This window comes from Geospiza fortis, unplaced genomic scaffold (genome assembly GCF_000277835.1).
Source record: "Geospiza fortis unplaced genomic scaffold, GeoFor_1.0 scaffold17, whole genome shotgun sequence".
NCBI classification, from domain to species: Eukaryota; Metazoa; Chordata; class Aves; order Passeriformes; family Thraupidae; genus Geospiza; species Geospiza fortis.
In genome coordinates this window covers 1,550,545-1,564,919 of record NW_005054438.1, presented here as the reverse complement: position 1 = coordinate 1,564,919, position 14,375 = coordinate 1,550,545, and the positions used below count along the sequence as shown (strand labels likewise).

Here is a 14,375-nt window from a genome sequence, read left to right as displayed (position 1 = left end):
AGGAAGGATGCTTCCTCTATTGTTCCTTCTTGCAGTTCTCATACCCTGTGTTTCCCTGGGGCTCTCTACAAACATCACAGAAGAAGGCAGGTGACTGGCTGCAGGTGCTGCCTTTAAGGCCCTCAGAAATAACTAACAAAACTTGTAAATTGGAAGCTTTAGTGATCTAACTAAAAACCTCCATCTTGCCTCTGCTGCTTTTTAGGCCTTTCTGCAAAGGCACCATCACAGATGTAAAAGCAGATATATTGCTTAGCATTTTTTAGATTTCTGTTTTACCTGCAGAATCTTTCTCTTCATCAATGACAAGAGGTGTTTCCACTTTTGCTGTTTTGGCTTTTCTTCCCCTCCTGGCCTTTCTCCTCGAGTCTGTGCTGGCACTGGCTGTATCACTTGCCACTGGTTGATCTGCTGGCACAGCCTCTGCTGCTTTCTCTGCTTTCTCAGCATCATTTTGGCTGCTTGGGGAGGCACCTTTGGCTTGTTCCAGGTGACTCAGCAAGTGCTCTGGGTGGATAAGGAAGAACAGGAGAGTAAGGAGGAAATTATCCTTAAAATACTCAAATGGAACTCGCTGAAGGCCATCTGTCAGGTCCATTTCACTTTGCAGTGACTTACTTCAAATTATTTCAAAAGCAGTCACAATACCTTCAAAAATCAAAGCCTACAGTTTATTCAACAGTCACAAGAACTGAATTTTTAAGAAGATTTGTTGATATCACAGTAAAAAGTTTGTGTTTCTAATAATGAGTACATTTTTCCAAATGCCCAAGTTATTTAGTGACCGAAGTCCCCTTTTCAAAAAAGATCCAGCAAATGGCCAAAGATTCTAAATAATTTTAAGCTCTTCTGAAAAACTGCATAAAATAGCTGCAAATGAAATGTAGAAAAAAAATATGTACTTCATTACCCTTACTACATCTGTGCCATAAACACCAGATGGACAATATCACAAAGTATAACCTGGCATCACTGACCTTCACACTGCTCATGCAGCTCTCTATCCTTGATTTTCCTGACAGCCACATCATCTTCTAGATCACAGTTTTATTTCTTCTAGATTCAACATTACAGCTGTTTGTCCAGAGACAGAACACTGCCATGGTCAAAATATCCTTGTTCTACCTTCCCTACTACTGCTTTCCTTAAAGGAACACAAAATTTAAAACTTTTATCTTGCTGCACCATGGGTGGTGCATGGCTTCACAGCCATGGGAGAGCAGAACTCTGCTGAGGATTCTCAGTGCTCTCCCATGAATTTCTAGCACTTCCTACCTGTCAGCAGCTGGGGCTCTTGGAAAGCAGATGAACACACTTTACACGTCCACTGGTTGGGCTTTGCTTCTGCTGTTCCACTGCCTTCTGGAGTGTTCACTAAATCACAACAAGAAATACTGAAATACTCTGAAAATGGGGAGGTGGTAAACCCCTGTAGCTTTGTTTATACTTGCAGTAACTCCCTGAGTATCACAAGGTATAATTTAAGCAGTAAGAGGCCCCTGGGGGCAGCTGGGACTATTTCAGGATTCTCCAAACATGAAGAGTTGAACTACTGGAAGATAAAAATGATGCCAGGAGAGAATATCAGTGCCCTTGTAAAATCCTGAGGGCTCCTTTATCACTTTCTAAAGAACTGTGTTCATAAAAGGCATGGCATAAAGCAAATTTTAGCACCTTTAAAACCAGAGTTACCAGTCTTCTTATGGATTAGCTGAGGACAGAAGCAGGACAAACCTCTGTGAAGGGCATTGCAGAGTAAGAACGTTTGGATTAATGGAAGTAAGGGTGAGGACAATGAAAACCTGTGTTTCAGCAGTTTCATTAATTAGATGTGCTATGAAATCACCATACTAATACTTTAATTAACACATCAGCTCAAGAAAGGTGAAGAAATTAGGGCAAAAATGAAACTGGAATAAAAAAAAATAAAACAGGAAGAGTAACTCTGTTCACAGTCCTTTGTATTTCAGTCCTTAGATGATATATTTAAATTTGTCAAGAGGATCTGATAAATCTGGACTGATTTCAGAGATTTTTTTGGCACACAAAAAGTGGAGTAACACTCCTTCTGCAGAGGAGGATGACACTGAAGTCAGGGTAAGTGAATGGCTGCACAGGGAATTCAAATTGTGCCTCAGTTTCTGCCACAGATTTCCTAGATGGTCATTACATGCCAGCTCATCTCTCTCTGCCTGAGGACCCCATCTGTAAAGGGACAGTAAAGTTCTTCCTTCTTTTCAGTGTTGGCTCTTGAACCAAAATAAAGGATTCTCTGAGGCAGAGGCTGTTTCCTGCTACAGGAGATACATTCAACACTCCACACTACAGAGATGTGATCTCATCCATGCTGCAATAAATAAATTAATAAAAAAAATCACTTGGCAATATAGCAACAAAAATTCCTTCTTCACAGGCTACATAAAGAACTTCTTGAGGGCTCTGTCCAGGGGGACAAAATCAGCAAACCAAGATTCTGTGTAAGTTAATTGTGCCTGACTCTGCACTTCCCCTGCTCCTTGTACTGGTTTGTCAGGAAGAGACAGGTCCTTCTTAAATTCCCACTTCCTCAGGCTTCCAGGGCAGCTGCAGGGCAACCTGGCTGACTTGGAACCACAGATCTGACAGCTGGCAACTGCTTGAGGTATGTGACTTGAGGCAAACAAAATCAAAAGAAGAAAATTTTGTTTTGGAAGCACGAAATCAGTGGGAACACCTCAGGGTTCCCAAAATATAAAAGACAGCTTTTTGTTTCTACTGAAGTTGAACTTTCAGGCAGTAGGGTGAAGGATATAGGAGGGGCTGTTCCAATTCTTCATTTTACCTCTGGAAAAATCGATAATGCCAAACTGAAAGACAACTTCTTAGTCAACTTCACAGTTTAGCTGTGACAGAACCCAAGCTGACAAATGGATCCTCTGATCAACTGCTCTGTACACGTCTGCAACAACTCCTCTCCTTTCCTCCTAGCTACTTTTAATAAGCAAACTTTAGGAAAATAACCTCTCAAAGAGCACACCTAGAATGGTTTTCTTTTGATCTTGTGTACTCTGAGTGTAATTTTTGAAATTTGTGTTAAGTGGGTTCTTAATTTCACTGTTGCACTTTGCTGAGACTGGGTGAGGGGAGCACTGCTTTGTAATGAATCCTTGGACAGAGTTCCTATGGCACTACCAGGTATTTCCTCAGCCATGTGTTCTTTGCCAAGAGGATATGTATTGCTTGTAAGTTTATTGAAATTTGAGTTTCTGTAATTTAGAACAGTTTGAACTCTAATAGTGGCATATACTGTGGAATTGTTGTAATTTAGGGATGACTAATGTTCTCGTCATTTCCAAATATTTGAAATGTTTTCTTCTAGAACTTGGCCTGATTATTTACTACACTTTGCACAGGCAGAATGAAGATTTTCTTGGGGATCACCCCCATCTCAACACTAACCATCTCCAAAGTCAGGAGCATTTGTGGTTTTCATGAAAATAATCTGCCTAAAAGTTTATTGCCCCCTCTGTCACTTTTTAACCTGTGTATGTACTTTAAGCACTGTGCCCATGAAAATGAAAAGAAAAAATCAAGCATTCAAATCCTCTCTAAATTAGTGTTTGCCAGAAGTTATATTTCCATAATACACACGCAGGAGTGTTACACCTAACAGCTGTGCACACCTGTATCTCTCCTCTATCTTCCTTAAGAGCACTGTAATTTTGCATACCTGCTGGATCAGCTGCCAGTATGCTGGATTTCTTGTTTTTTTTATGGGGTAAGACAGCAGATGAAGGTTTTGAAGAGACTTTATTATTCCCCTCTTTATCAGACTCCATTGCTACCAAGGATGTATCTGTGAAGAGGAAAAAGAGTTCATGTTCTTTACTGCCCAGACCCTTTGACTCTTGCTCTGTGCTGAGGGCAGTAACAACAGTCAAAGTTTTATTCTGTAACAGGCCTGCAAATAACATTCTCATGGAAAATTTTAACCAGGGCATTCTTATAGCTGAATCTCACCCACTGTGCCTTAAATATTCTGGAGTGAAGTGCTGAACAGAGAATGCAGGGCATATTTCAACAGTATTTTTAAATACTCATAATCTCCCCCCAAAAAACATGAACAGGTTAAATTAAAGAGGGAAAATATGAAACCTCTCAGTTAATACCAAGTGGAAGCATCTCAGAGCTCAGAAACATGTCAACTGCATTGATTTAGCTGTAGCACTTGAGACTCTGCTTAGGATCAAGGGCAGCTATAAAGCTGGTGACAATGGCTTCCTCCTAAATTTGTCACCCCAAATTACACCCAGCAGAGCAGTAATAACATCCAGGGAGTACTCCCAGCTCAAGAGCAGGAAGAAAACGCCCTTGCAATGCTAAAGGATCTTGCCTTTCAGCTGTAGAAATGGAAAAGTAGGAGAAAACAAAGGGGAAAACATTGGAACTTGTGGCAATTCTAATTCATGTACTAAAATATCTGCTGCCTTTCTTTCCAATGCACAGCCACGTGGATCTTGCTCTAGTGGGTCCCATGTGAGGCTGCTTAAGAGAAATCTAGATTTTTAGTACTCTGTAACAGTTCTGTGCAAAACCAAACCATTTTCACTGCAACTGAAATATGGCTGGCTTCTTTAGCAAATCTGTAAACAGATTTCTCTGATAATTGAGCTCCTTTGCTGTTCTACCCAGAAATTATTTGATACAAACGATTTAATACACCAAATCTTTAGTTAAGGACTATTTATCCAGTCTGTCCACTCTGAAGAGGCTGAATCATTAAATAGGCCACCTGTTTAAAAAAAAAGCCTGGCTGTATCATGATGAAGAATCTACACTTTCCTCTTGCAGGGCACCCATGTGTGCAGGCTGGCCTGACTCTGCAGGATAAGAACCTAGTGGATAAACAGCACTGTCAACTCCAACAGGCAGGGACTATCAGTCCCTGCCAGCACTGGGCCCTTAGGAAGGAAGAAAGGCCCCCACACATACCATTGGCAACACTAGTGACCTGCTTCAGCACTGGCTTTTCCATTTTTTTGGCGTAAAAAGCTGCATACCACACTCTCAGCTCAGTTCCTGGGGGGATGTCCTGGCAGGTGGTGAAGTAAATGTCATTGTCATGCTGGAAGGCTGTGAGGTTTTGGTGCTCATACTCGGTGGCTGGGCGCACCATCATCATCCAGTTGCAATCATCTTCATTTGTGGTGTCAAAATACACCAGGGGCCCTTCCTTCTGGAACACCTGCCAAGCAAAATGTGCACAGAATAAAAACCATGAGAAGTGATATAAAGTTAAGGGGAAATACATGATTTTCTGCTTTTGCAGTGGTTTCTTTTCAATGGGCATCAGGGATGAAGCAAGCCTCAAGTCCTGCATCAGGCATCTTTTATTTAGTCACACCTTCAGATGAGACAGACAACCAGGAGCAAGATAGGAACAAACTGAACAAAATCATCCCAAGAATTCTTGCTATAGCCACCAGCTTCCCAAAAAATTACTGCATACATGAGTGGAAGGGTACCCAAACAGTCATCAGCCTAAGGCACATTTCTAAATCTTTACTTCTGAAGGCATTAGGTATTAATGGAAACTAAGATTGAATTCCATTCTTAATGTAGCATTTTTCCTACCAAAACTTGTCAAGAGAGGAATAAAAGAAATGCAAGACAGAAAAAAACTCACTTATTCTGCCTGTTCCATAAACCTAATGCATATGTGGCTCATTAGGAAAATTCAATCAAATTGAAAAGACTCATAAAAAGAACTGAGCTTCTAGTTTGGTTCTTCTGTTCTTTGCCCAGAGAATGTTTGTTTAGCTCATCTCTTACAGGGCACACCTCAAAGATGTTCCAAATAATCCCCCTTCATATCTTTGTTTTCATAGTGTTAGCCAGCATTAATTCCTCACATGACTCCTTGCTATTTATTGCTTTACAAATTCTGTGTCTTACCTTCAGGGGAAAAACTGATTCTTTCTCCAGCTTGAGAACTCTCTTGCATTCAAAGGGGCCAAACTGGGTACGTTTCACCAGCTGAGTCAGAGCAAACACTCCCTCAGTCCCATCCTCCAGCTGTCTTATCTCCAAATTAGAAGGAAGAGATGATCTAAAAATTTAAGAGAGAATTGAGAAAAAAAATTAAAAATCATAGAACTGATAAGGTTGGAAAAGACTTCCAAGACCAGCAAGTTCAACCTTTGGTTGAACACCACGTTGCTCAGTAACAGTTATGCACTGCAGGAACCCGTGGAAGAAAGAAGTCAGCATTAAACACGAGTGTTTCTGTGCTCCCAGCTTCTCACTTTTCCCAAACAAGCTTCTGAGAAAACTACATGTAGCAAATAGTGTTACTATGTATAATACACAGAGAACAGCTTCCCAAAAATTCACTAGACTGGCCCCACTGTATTGGTTTTACAAACCAAATGCAATTCTGTTTTTTTAGGTCTGTCCTAACAGATAAAAAGCTAAAAAGAATCAGACAGGCTACTGACTACCCTGAGGTTGACACTGGCAGAACTGCTTTACTGCCTAGATAAAGAGAAATACAAAAAGATTGCAATCATAGTGATAAGCAAATGAATTGAAAACAATACTTTTAATTTGAAACATACAAGAAGCAGTGTTAGAGACAGAGAAGTTCAGCAGATGTTTCTCAGCACTTTTTTTCTAACCATAAAGCATCCATTTGATCTTTTCAGTAAGACAGAAGAACAACAAACATGGTTAAGCAAGCAGACTGTTTTTAAAAGATTCATATCCAGTTTGTGGTTAAACTTGGCCTCAACCTCAGATAAACTTATTTTCAGTTACTACTCTCCAAATGTAAAGGCTACAATTAAATTTCTTCTTTCCTTTTCTTATCTTACCTGATTTCAGCTGAAAACTCTTCAGGAAAATAAATACATTTATCTGTAAAAACGTAAATTTAAAATTCTGCTTTCAAGTCTGTGGTCCAGCAGCCCACACTTCCACTAGGGAAAACTCTGCATTTGCATGTCAAAAGGAGATTGAAAACCAGTGCATGCACCATACTGGCAAACATTCCCAGTTGGAACATCTGGACATGAAAGTGCAAGTTAAAAAACAGAAAAAGGTAGGAAATAGTAGTTTGTCATGGAATGTGTGTAGTACAGGCTAGAGACTTACTGCACTTCCCATTTTTTGCATATAATAGAAGCACCTCCCTCACCAGCTTCTATTATTCCAAGGGGTATTTTTAAATGACCCTCAAGCACCTGTAGTGTCAGGGCTGTTATTAACAGCTGCTGCAGGGGATCATCCAGGGAGGTTTCCAGCCCCAGGAAGGCAGTGCCTGGCAGGAACTGCAGGGGAATTCCTCCTCTGGGAAGGCCAAGAAAAGCAGGGGCAGTTCCTGCACAGGTGCAGCCACTGTACTTGCTGGGACACCAAAAGCCTCCTGCCCTGGCCAAGGGGTCATGGCACCCAGGGGGCAGATCCAGCACATCAGTATTTGTTACAAAAATGATGCTGGGAATACACAGCACAACCTACACAGCCAGGATGTGCCAGACTTGCTGCCCACGTGCCTGTTTTCTGCCTGTGACTTCCCAAGAAGAAATATGGAAGCCTTGCACACATTATATAACACACAAAGCCATCTGAACGCTTCCCTTTTTGGATCTCTACTACACCTTCACAATAGTTGGTTCTTTTCCTTAGCTTTACGTTCTGCATCTTAATATGAATTTTGCTGACAGTGCCTGATTGTCTTTCCCTGTAAAAATCACTACTCAGTGTTGTTTTCTCCCAACTAGATTGAGTCTATTTGTTTCTTTTGGCAAACACGAGTGTTTCTGCTGCGCTGTCACAGATTTGCTGACAGAACTATTACCCCTAATCGTTTGCAAAGACCCACAATAATGAGAACAACTTGTTTTGCTTCTAAGTGGAGGAATGAGAGAGTTCATACACATGAATGAGAAATCCTCACACACTTCTCTGAAATGAATCTGGTGTATCTAAGGGGGATAAAAGGGGCAGGTACTCAACCATGACAGAAATCATCACCCCATCTGGCACCACCCTGACTTCTTGCCAGAAACCTCAGCAAAGAAACAGATTCCTGATGAGCAGCAAGTTATTTTTTTGGCTTCTATTCAGTGCAGCACTTAAGTGTGTGCATCAATTTTTCTATTTAATCAAGGCCATGTGCTTTCCATAGATTTCTGTCATCCTCTGGGACTTCAGTTTCCAGCTGTCAGCGTGACATCCACTGAACAGCAAATATACTTTAAAGGACTAACATGGCTGTTGAGTTAGTCAGGATTAACACAAACATTCCTTACCTTGCCCTGCTCAATACAAAGGAGTCTTTGACTGTCACCACTGGGCCCAGCTCAGGACACTCTGAATCGTGGTACTGCCCACAGTCTTCACACCCTGCAAGGAACCAGACAGAAAAGGTTGGTGGAAAACACTTTTGTAGCACAGTTTCCTCCCTTTTTCAAAAGAAACCTAGCACCAGGTAAAATACATTACATAAATAGGCAGATGTTTATTTATATTGCTTAGAAGAACATAAATAATTAAACACTGAGTGGATAGCTGGCACCTGTGTAGGTGAGATAACACACACTGTGATCAGCAGCATCAGAAGACAATTGTTTAAATTCTCTCACAAAGGCAAATAAATGCCTTACACCCACAGTAAATATTCTGCTTAAAGATGGCATTATTCTTCAGATAAAGTGCTGCAACTCATAGCAGCTAAAGAAAACCACATCACTGCCTTCCCCAGGAGCTGGGCTGTTCTGAACAGCTTGGGTAGTGTGGTTCTTCCAGTGACAGGAGGCACAAACCCAGAACCAGCAGCAGAACTGGCACAGGGCTCAGCAGGGCACCAGCATGGCCAGCTCTGCCTGGCCACACACACTTCTCACCCACAGGGCAGGACAGAGACCTCCAAGGTACCTCCTGGTGCCTTTCCAGGCAAGTCAGCTGCTGCACAACACACTCTGGCCATCTAATTCACTGTCAGCTTAGCTAAATTACCTTTCAGTTTAAGTGGCTGTAAATTACCCAGAACTGAGTGGTTCCTAAGAAACAATTCTCAGACAAGGATAATTTGAGGCTTTCTAAAATAAGCTAACTTAACAGGATTCCAAATGCTTATACACTGCTTCGCTGTGAAAAAAATAGCTGTCAAACTGCCCTGCCTGGTCAGCTGCTGACACAGCTTCAGGAGAGATCATCACACAGGGGTTATATTGCTGTGCTGCCTTTTGCATCTGAGCCCCAAGCTTAAAGGGCAACTCAGGAAAACCCCTGAAAATGTGTAATGTAAGGGTCACTACACCTTTTTTGGGAAGACATGACAAAAGCCAAGTCATTCCAAGCTATATCCCCTCTGGCAAAGCTACTTTGTGCTCCCAACTGGAAGATTCTACCCATCCCAGTGAACAAAAGGATTTCTAAAACAAGGGATTTCAAACTGCTTCACATTTCTTCTGGCAGCAAAACCAGCTTAGTAGTGAAAAAATACATATATTTGACAAACAGCATTTCTGGCTGGTGCAGCCCCCAAGCTTGGTCACTGCCTCCTGTTTGTGCTGCCTTCTGGTGAGCCAAGGAATGAAACAACCAGCTCTTCACATGATTTTTCAGAAGGAGGAATTTCCCAGCCTGGCTTGCTGTACCAGAGAAAATTGGGCAAGTACTACTCACAGAGCAGCAGCACCAAAGCTCAGCCTACAGCTGTTCACTGTTCCACCATTCCAGGTGTGCCTGTAGCCCAGGCTGCTGAAATTATTACTGAAAAATATTACTGAAATAATATTACTGAATAATACTGCTGACATATTACTGAAAATATTACTGAAATAATCTGGGCTAAAAGCAGATTTCCCAAACCAGAGAGGGCAGAGGAATGACAGAGGAATGTGTAAACCTGATTGCTGAAAAGAAATGGACTGTCATCCATAAAGGATTGTCATAACCAAGGGGACAAGAAGGAATAGCCTGACTAACAGCTTCTCCAATAGGCTTTACTGTCCAAAGAAAAAAGCACTTTGTCATTTTCCTCATCTCCTGATTGCATCAGGGCATTCCTCACTTCTGCAAAGATAAGCCTCTGAAAGGTGCAGACAGCACTGGCCACAGCTACAGGCAGGAAAAAGCCACACATTCCTCTCACTCCTCTGCAGAGGAATGAGCAAAGCCAGGGGAATATGACAATGACATTGTGTGGCACAGCTCAATATCCAAGGGATGCCCTACAGCAGCCAAAGCTGTTACACCCACCATATGTGACACTTTCAAGAGATTACAGCCACAGGAGAAACACAAAAACAAGCATGGGGATATTAAAAAAATATCCCAGGGAGAGTATATTCACATACTTAATAAAAAGAAAAATTCCCAAATTCTCTTGTCTATGAAATACATATTCAAGGGTGTTTATCATTGGAAGTGAACAGTGCCATTTATAGCAACTCACTTTTTCAGAACATAAACAGTCCCCATATTCCATGGGAAAAACTAATTGCAGAGAGCACAAGAAAAAGCCCAGTGACCACAGCCCCCACTGGAAGGGATAAAATCATGCTGTGTGACACCTTCCATCTAATTAGGAGTGGTATCACATCCCCATTCTTTTTGCTGTCCACCAGAATCCTTTTATGAAGGGGAAGAAAAGGTATCCACTGTTGGTATCTGCATCTCAGTAAAAAGGCAAACAGTCAACACTAGTTTTGAAGGAAGCTGGTGGAGGGAGAAAATTCAACTTTCTGACAGTTGCCATAAATGCAGCTGTGGAACCATCAGAGGTAAAATACTGTGGATCCTAAAACCAAGGATGTGCTCCATTCTGCTCTGCCCTGACTGGATCCACAACATCTGGGCCCTCTGTGCTCACACAAGGACTCTACATCCCTTAACTCTTTTCCACTGTGACACCAGGTCCTGCATGCCCAGGCTGCTGACAAAGGAGAGGATTAGTGTGGCACCCAAGCCTGCACAGGCAGTGAATGCCATGAGTGAAACCTGCCAGGACAGCTGGTGCATCTCAAACCTGTTCCGAAAGAATTATGAGTTTGCCTGCCCCTGCTGTGGAGGTGCAGATCCCCAAGGCAGGCCAGAGGTCAGAGTTATCCCCAGACACCCCTGGCTGCTAGAGCTGGTTGTATAAACAAAGGGCTTACACGAGGGTTAGACCTTCAATCTCACTCACTTCAGCCATGAAAAAGCTGTGCTGCTCGCTCACATTCAGAGGTTTCATTGTGTGTTTGCCAACAGCATCAGAATGTGTATGCTTAAATTGCACAACCTCCTCTCTATTCACCTATTAGATGTTTGAGCCTCCTTTACAAAGAGCAATTTTTCTAAATAAAATCTTAAGTCTGGTTTAATTTCAAGCATTCTGAGTAGACAAGTCACACACAGTGAGAATTAGATCCTTTTCCTAATACTTACAAATAAACATAATCTCCTCACTGCCATCTTCAGCCATTATTTTAAACCTGCCAAAATACAAAAGATAAAGTTAGTTCTGAACTGACTTTTACTTTCTGTATCATATAAACATTCCTTTGTGAAGTAATGGTGCTGACTGAGCCAGAGCCCACACAAACACATTAACGTCCCTGCAGGAGTATCAATGGAAAATAAAGAAATTAAAGTTTTTAAAAAGCCCCAGAGACTGTTGTATCATTACATGTGTTGCAGACATCACTACCAAGGAAGCCTCAATGTCTGTGGGTTCTCAGGCATTTCTCTGTGAGGAAATGCTGTCTCCTGCTGCTCCCCATCTCTGACAAACGTCCAGCCACTCCTGCATCCCCTGCTAAAAAGCTCCTCTGGAGCCTCAGAACATGCAGGGCCAAAGGATAATCCAGGTCAGCAGCAACCACTGCAGGAACAAGGCCCGGTGCAACATTTTATTGAACATTGCAACATTTTATTCAGTTTAAAAAATTATCTCTGAAAGGCAGATAACTCATTTAATAAACACAGCAATCTTAAAAACTGCAGATACAGTCACAGATCTCTTCCAGAGGCATATTGTGGCACTGAGCACCAGAAAACCTGGGGAAATAAAATCCTGTCTCTGTCACCGGCCTTCCATGAAATGGTAACTAAACAATTTGATTCCACAGTTAATAAGGTTAATCTATATTCACTTCATTAGTGTCAGTTTGTATTAAAAACTTGCATGAACACTATTGCCCCTCAACAATTAAACTATGGTTGGCACAAAGTCTGATTATGTATGGCTAAGACCACAACATGAGCACCTAGAAGAGAGTTTTTCCCTTTTCTACCCAAAAAAACCTGCTCTTCTCCTCAAATAAGCAATTTTGCCAATGCCCCAGCAGAGAGGCAAAGCAACACAAAGATCATGACCCAAGTCTGAGAGAGGTGAGGCTGCAAAACAGCAAGAGGAGGACAGGAAGGAGTAAGAGCCTGGATCTCTGAGAGGGAGAGGAAACATGACATACCAAACTCGCAGAGCCCTGTTTGAAAATAGATAAAGCAACAAAAGCCAAGCCAGAAATGTGGGAGCACAGGCACTGCTCAGGATCAGGACCCTTCAAGCACTGCCCTCCCCAACTCCCCCTGATAGCAGCAGGATCCCTCCCCAACACTCACTGCTCTAAGGGGCAAACACTCCCCATCCGTGGTACAAGCTGGGCCTTTCTGGGCTGCAGTTTTTGGGGTCTAAGCTCAAACAACAGAACAAACATTTATACAAAAGCCCAATGCTGAGCAGGAACAGCAACTCAGGATATTTCCCCAAAAGCTCTTCTCCTGAATAATGCAACAGGTATTTAGGGGAGTCCAAGCACAACGCTGCAAAAACAAGCGGTGTAAGCTGATGTCAGAAATGGTTTGCTTTGCTTTTTAACCAACACTTCTATTTTTTGATACTTTGCTCTATTTCAAGAGGGGTATGCCCAGCTGTTTTTAGATAGTTTGTGTCCTGACAAAACTTTAAATGTGGCTGAATTAACAAACAATGCCCTTGGTCAATGGTTCAGAAGCTCAGTGCAGCCACACCACCAAAGGCATTCAGCCTCCAGGACGTCCCTCTGTCGCATCCTTGGCAAACAGACTGGGGACAAGTGACATTACAGGAGCCTTCAGATGAGAATAGCAACAAAGGGGTGGAGAAATCACCAGCGTTGTTCAAGGTGATGGGGAGGAAGCGTGAAGGGCCCTCACAGGTGCCTCAGGCAGCCTCAGTGATCTGCATTAGCGCAGCTCCCTCTCTGCAGCAAGGACTCCGGGTGCTCTGCACTCACAACACTCCTGATCCAGCCTCACCCCTGCTCCCAAACAAACACTGCTGCCTGCTTTACAATTCTGATTTACACCCCGCTCACCCACGGGCTTTACAGCCCCTCCTCCCTGATCTCAGCTGTATTTCCCAGGGGTTTTGAAACAAACCACACAACACGATGCCACCCAGCTGTAAACAGAGTCACGATGTGCCACTCACATGGTGGCACTGAACACAGGCTGCAGGATTGTTTTTGCCCTCATCTGCTGTTGCTAAGGGCCACAGGGCCTATTTTTTTTTTCTTTTCAAACATTTGTAACAGAAAAATACTCCATGAAGTCACTCATCCCACTGCTCCTAATTCCGTTCTTGGCTTGCAAAGCTTCTGGGAGTTGCAGGTATTTTTTACATAAAACAGAGAGTAATCATCAGCAGTCAATAATCAGGAGAAAAGCCACACAGAGGAAACTAGACCAGGTACAAAGCCTAATTCTGATGGCAGCAAAAGAGCAGAAAACCACGTTATTTGGCTTTTCTAATTAGATGAGAGTGATTTTATGCCTAAGAGTAGAGCCACACAGCTATGCACAAAAATTCCAGCTGCAACACAAGCCTTGGAGCACATCTGGAACTTGAGGGAACCCAAATTAAGACACTGAGGAGCTGCAGCAACACAGGTACCTGCTTGCAGCCCAATATGTGCAAAAACACTGTCAGGGAACGACCTGAGCTGTAAAAATTTAAGAATGGATGTAAAAGCACACTTTCTGAAGAAAGAAATTACACTCAAGTGCTAAATTGATCTTGCTAATGGATAAAAAAAAAAAAAAAAAAAAAAGTAGGTCGGAAAAATTAACGGAATGCCTGAAAATCTGTGTTTGAACTTCATGATCAACAAGGTAGAATTAAAATTCCCCTTTCTTCAGTCTGGGAATGTGCTTCTATGAGAGTGAATAACTTGAGAGCACAAGCAGACGGGTGCTGCACATACATATGCGGAAGGATGTGCTTAAAAATGCAATTTTCCTCATGATGTAGTAAAACTTGTTCATGCCACCACTCAAAGGAATTGCAGAACATCTGGTGAACTACAGCGAGGCCTTGTATTTTTTTAAAAAAATTAGGGCCATTCTATCAGTTATTGTTGAGGAGG

At 42.3% G+C, this 14,375-nt stretch overlaps 1 protein-coding gene across 1 annotated transcript in view; it reads right to left on the bottom strand.

The window, feature by feature from the left end:
* PRDM15 (PR/SET domain 15) overlaps positions 1-13,947 on the bottom strand; it is a 33,670-nt gene extending 19,723 nt beyond the window's left edge. Inside the window, exons 1-8 of the mRNA XM_031062149.1 lie at positions 13,442-13,947; positions 11,416-11,462; positions 8,292-8,385; positions 5,935-6,088; positions 4,972-5,224; positions 3,710-3,835; positions 1,276-1,374; positions 280-507 (exon numbers count right to left, since the gene is read on the bottom strand). Of these exons, the coding sequence (XP_030918009.1) occupies positions 280-507; positions 1,276-1,374; positions 3,710-3,835; positions 4,972-5,224; positions 5,935-6,088; positions 8,292-8,385; positions 11,416-11,462; positions 13,442-13,485 (1,045 nt within the window). The 5' untranslated portion in view covers positions 13,486-13,947. The remainder of the gene's footprint in view (positions 1-279; positions 508-1,275; positions 1,375-3,709; positions 3,836-4,971; positions 5,225-5,934; positions 6,089-8,291; positions 8,386-11,415; positions 11,463-13,441) is intronic.
* Between the last annotated feature and the right edge of the window lie 428 nt (positions 13,948-14,375).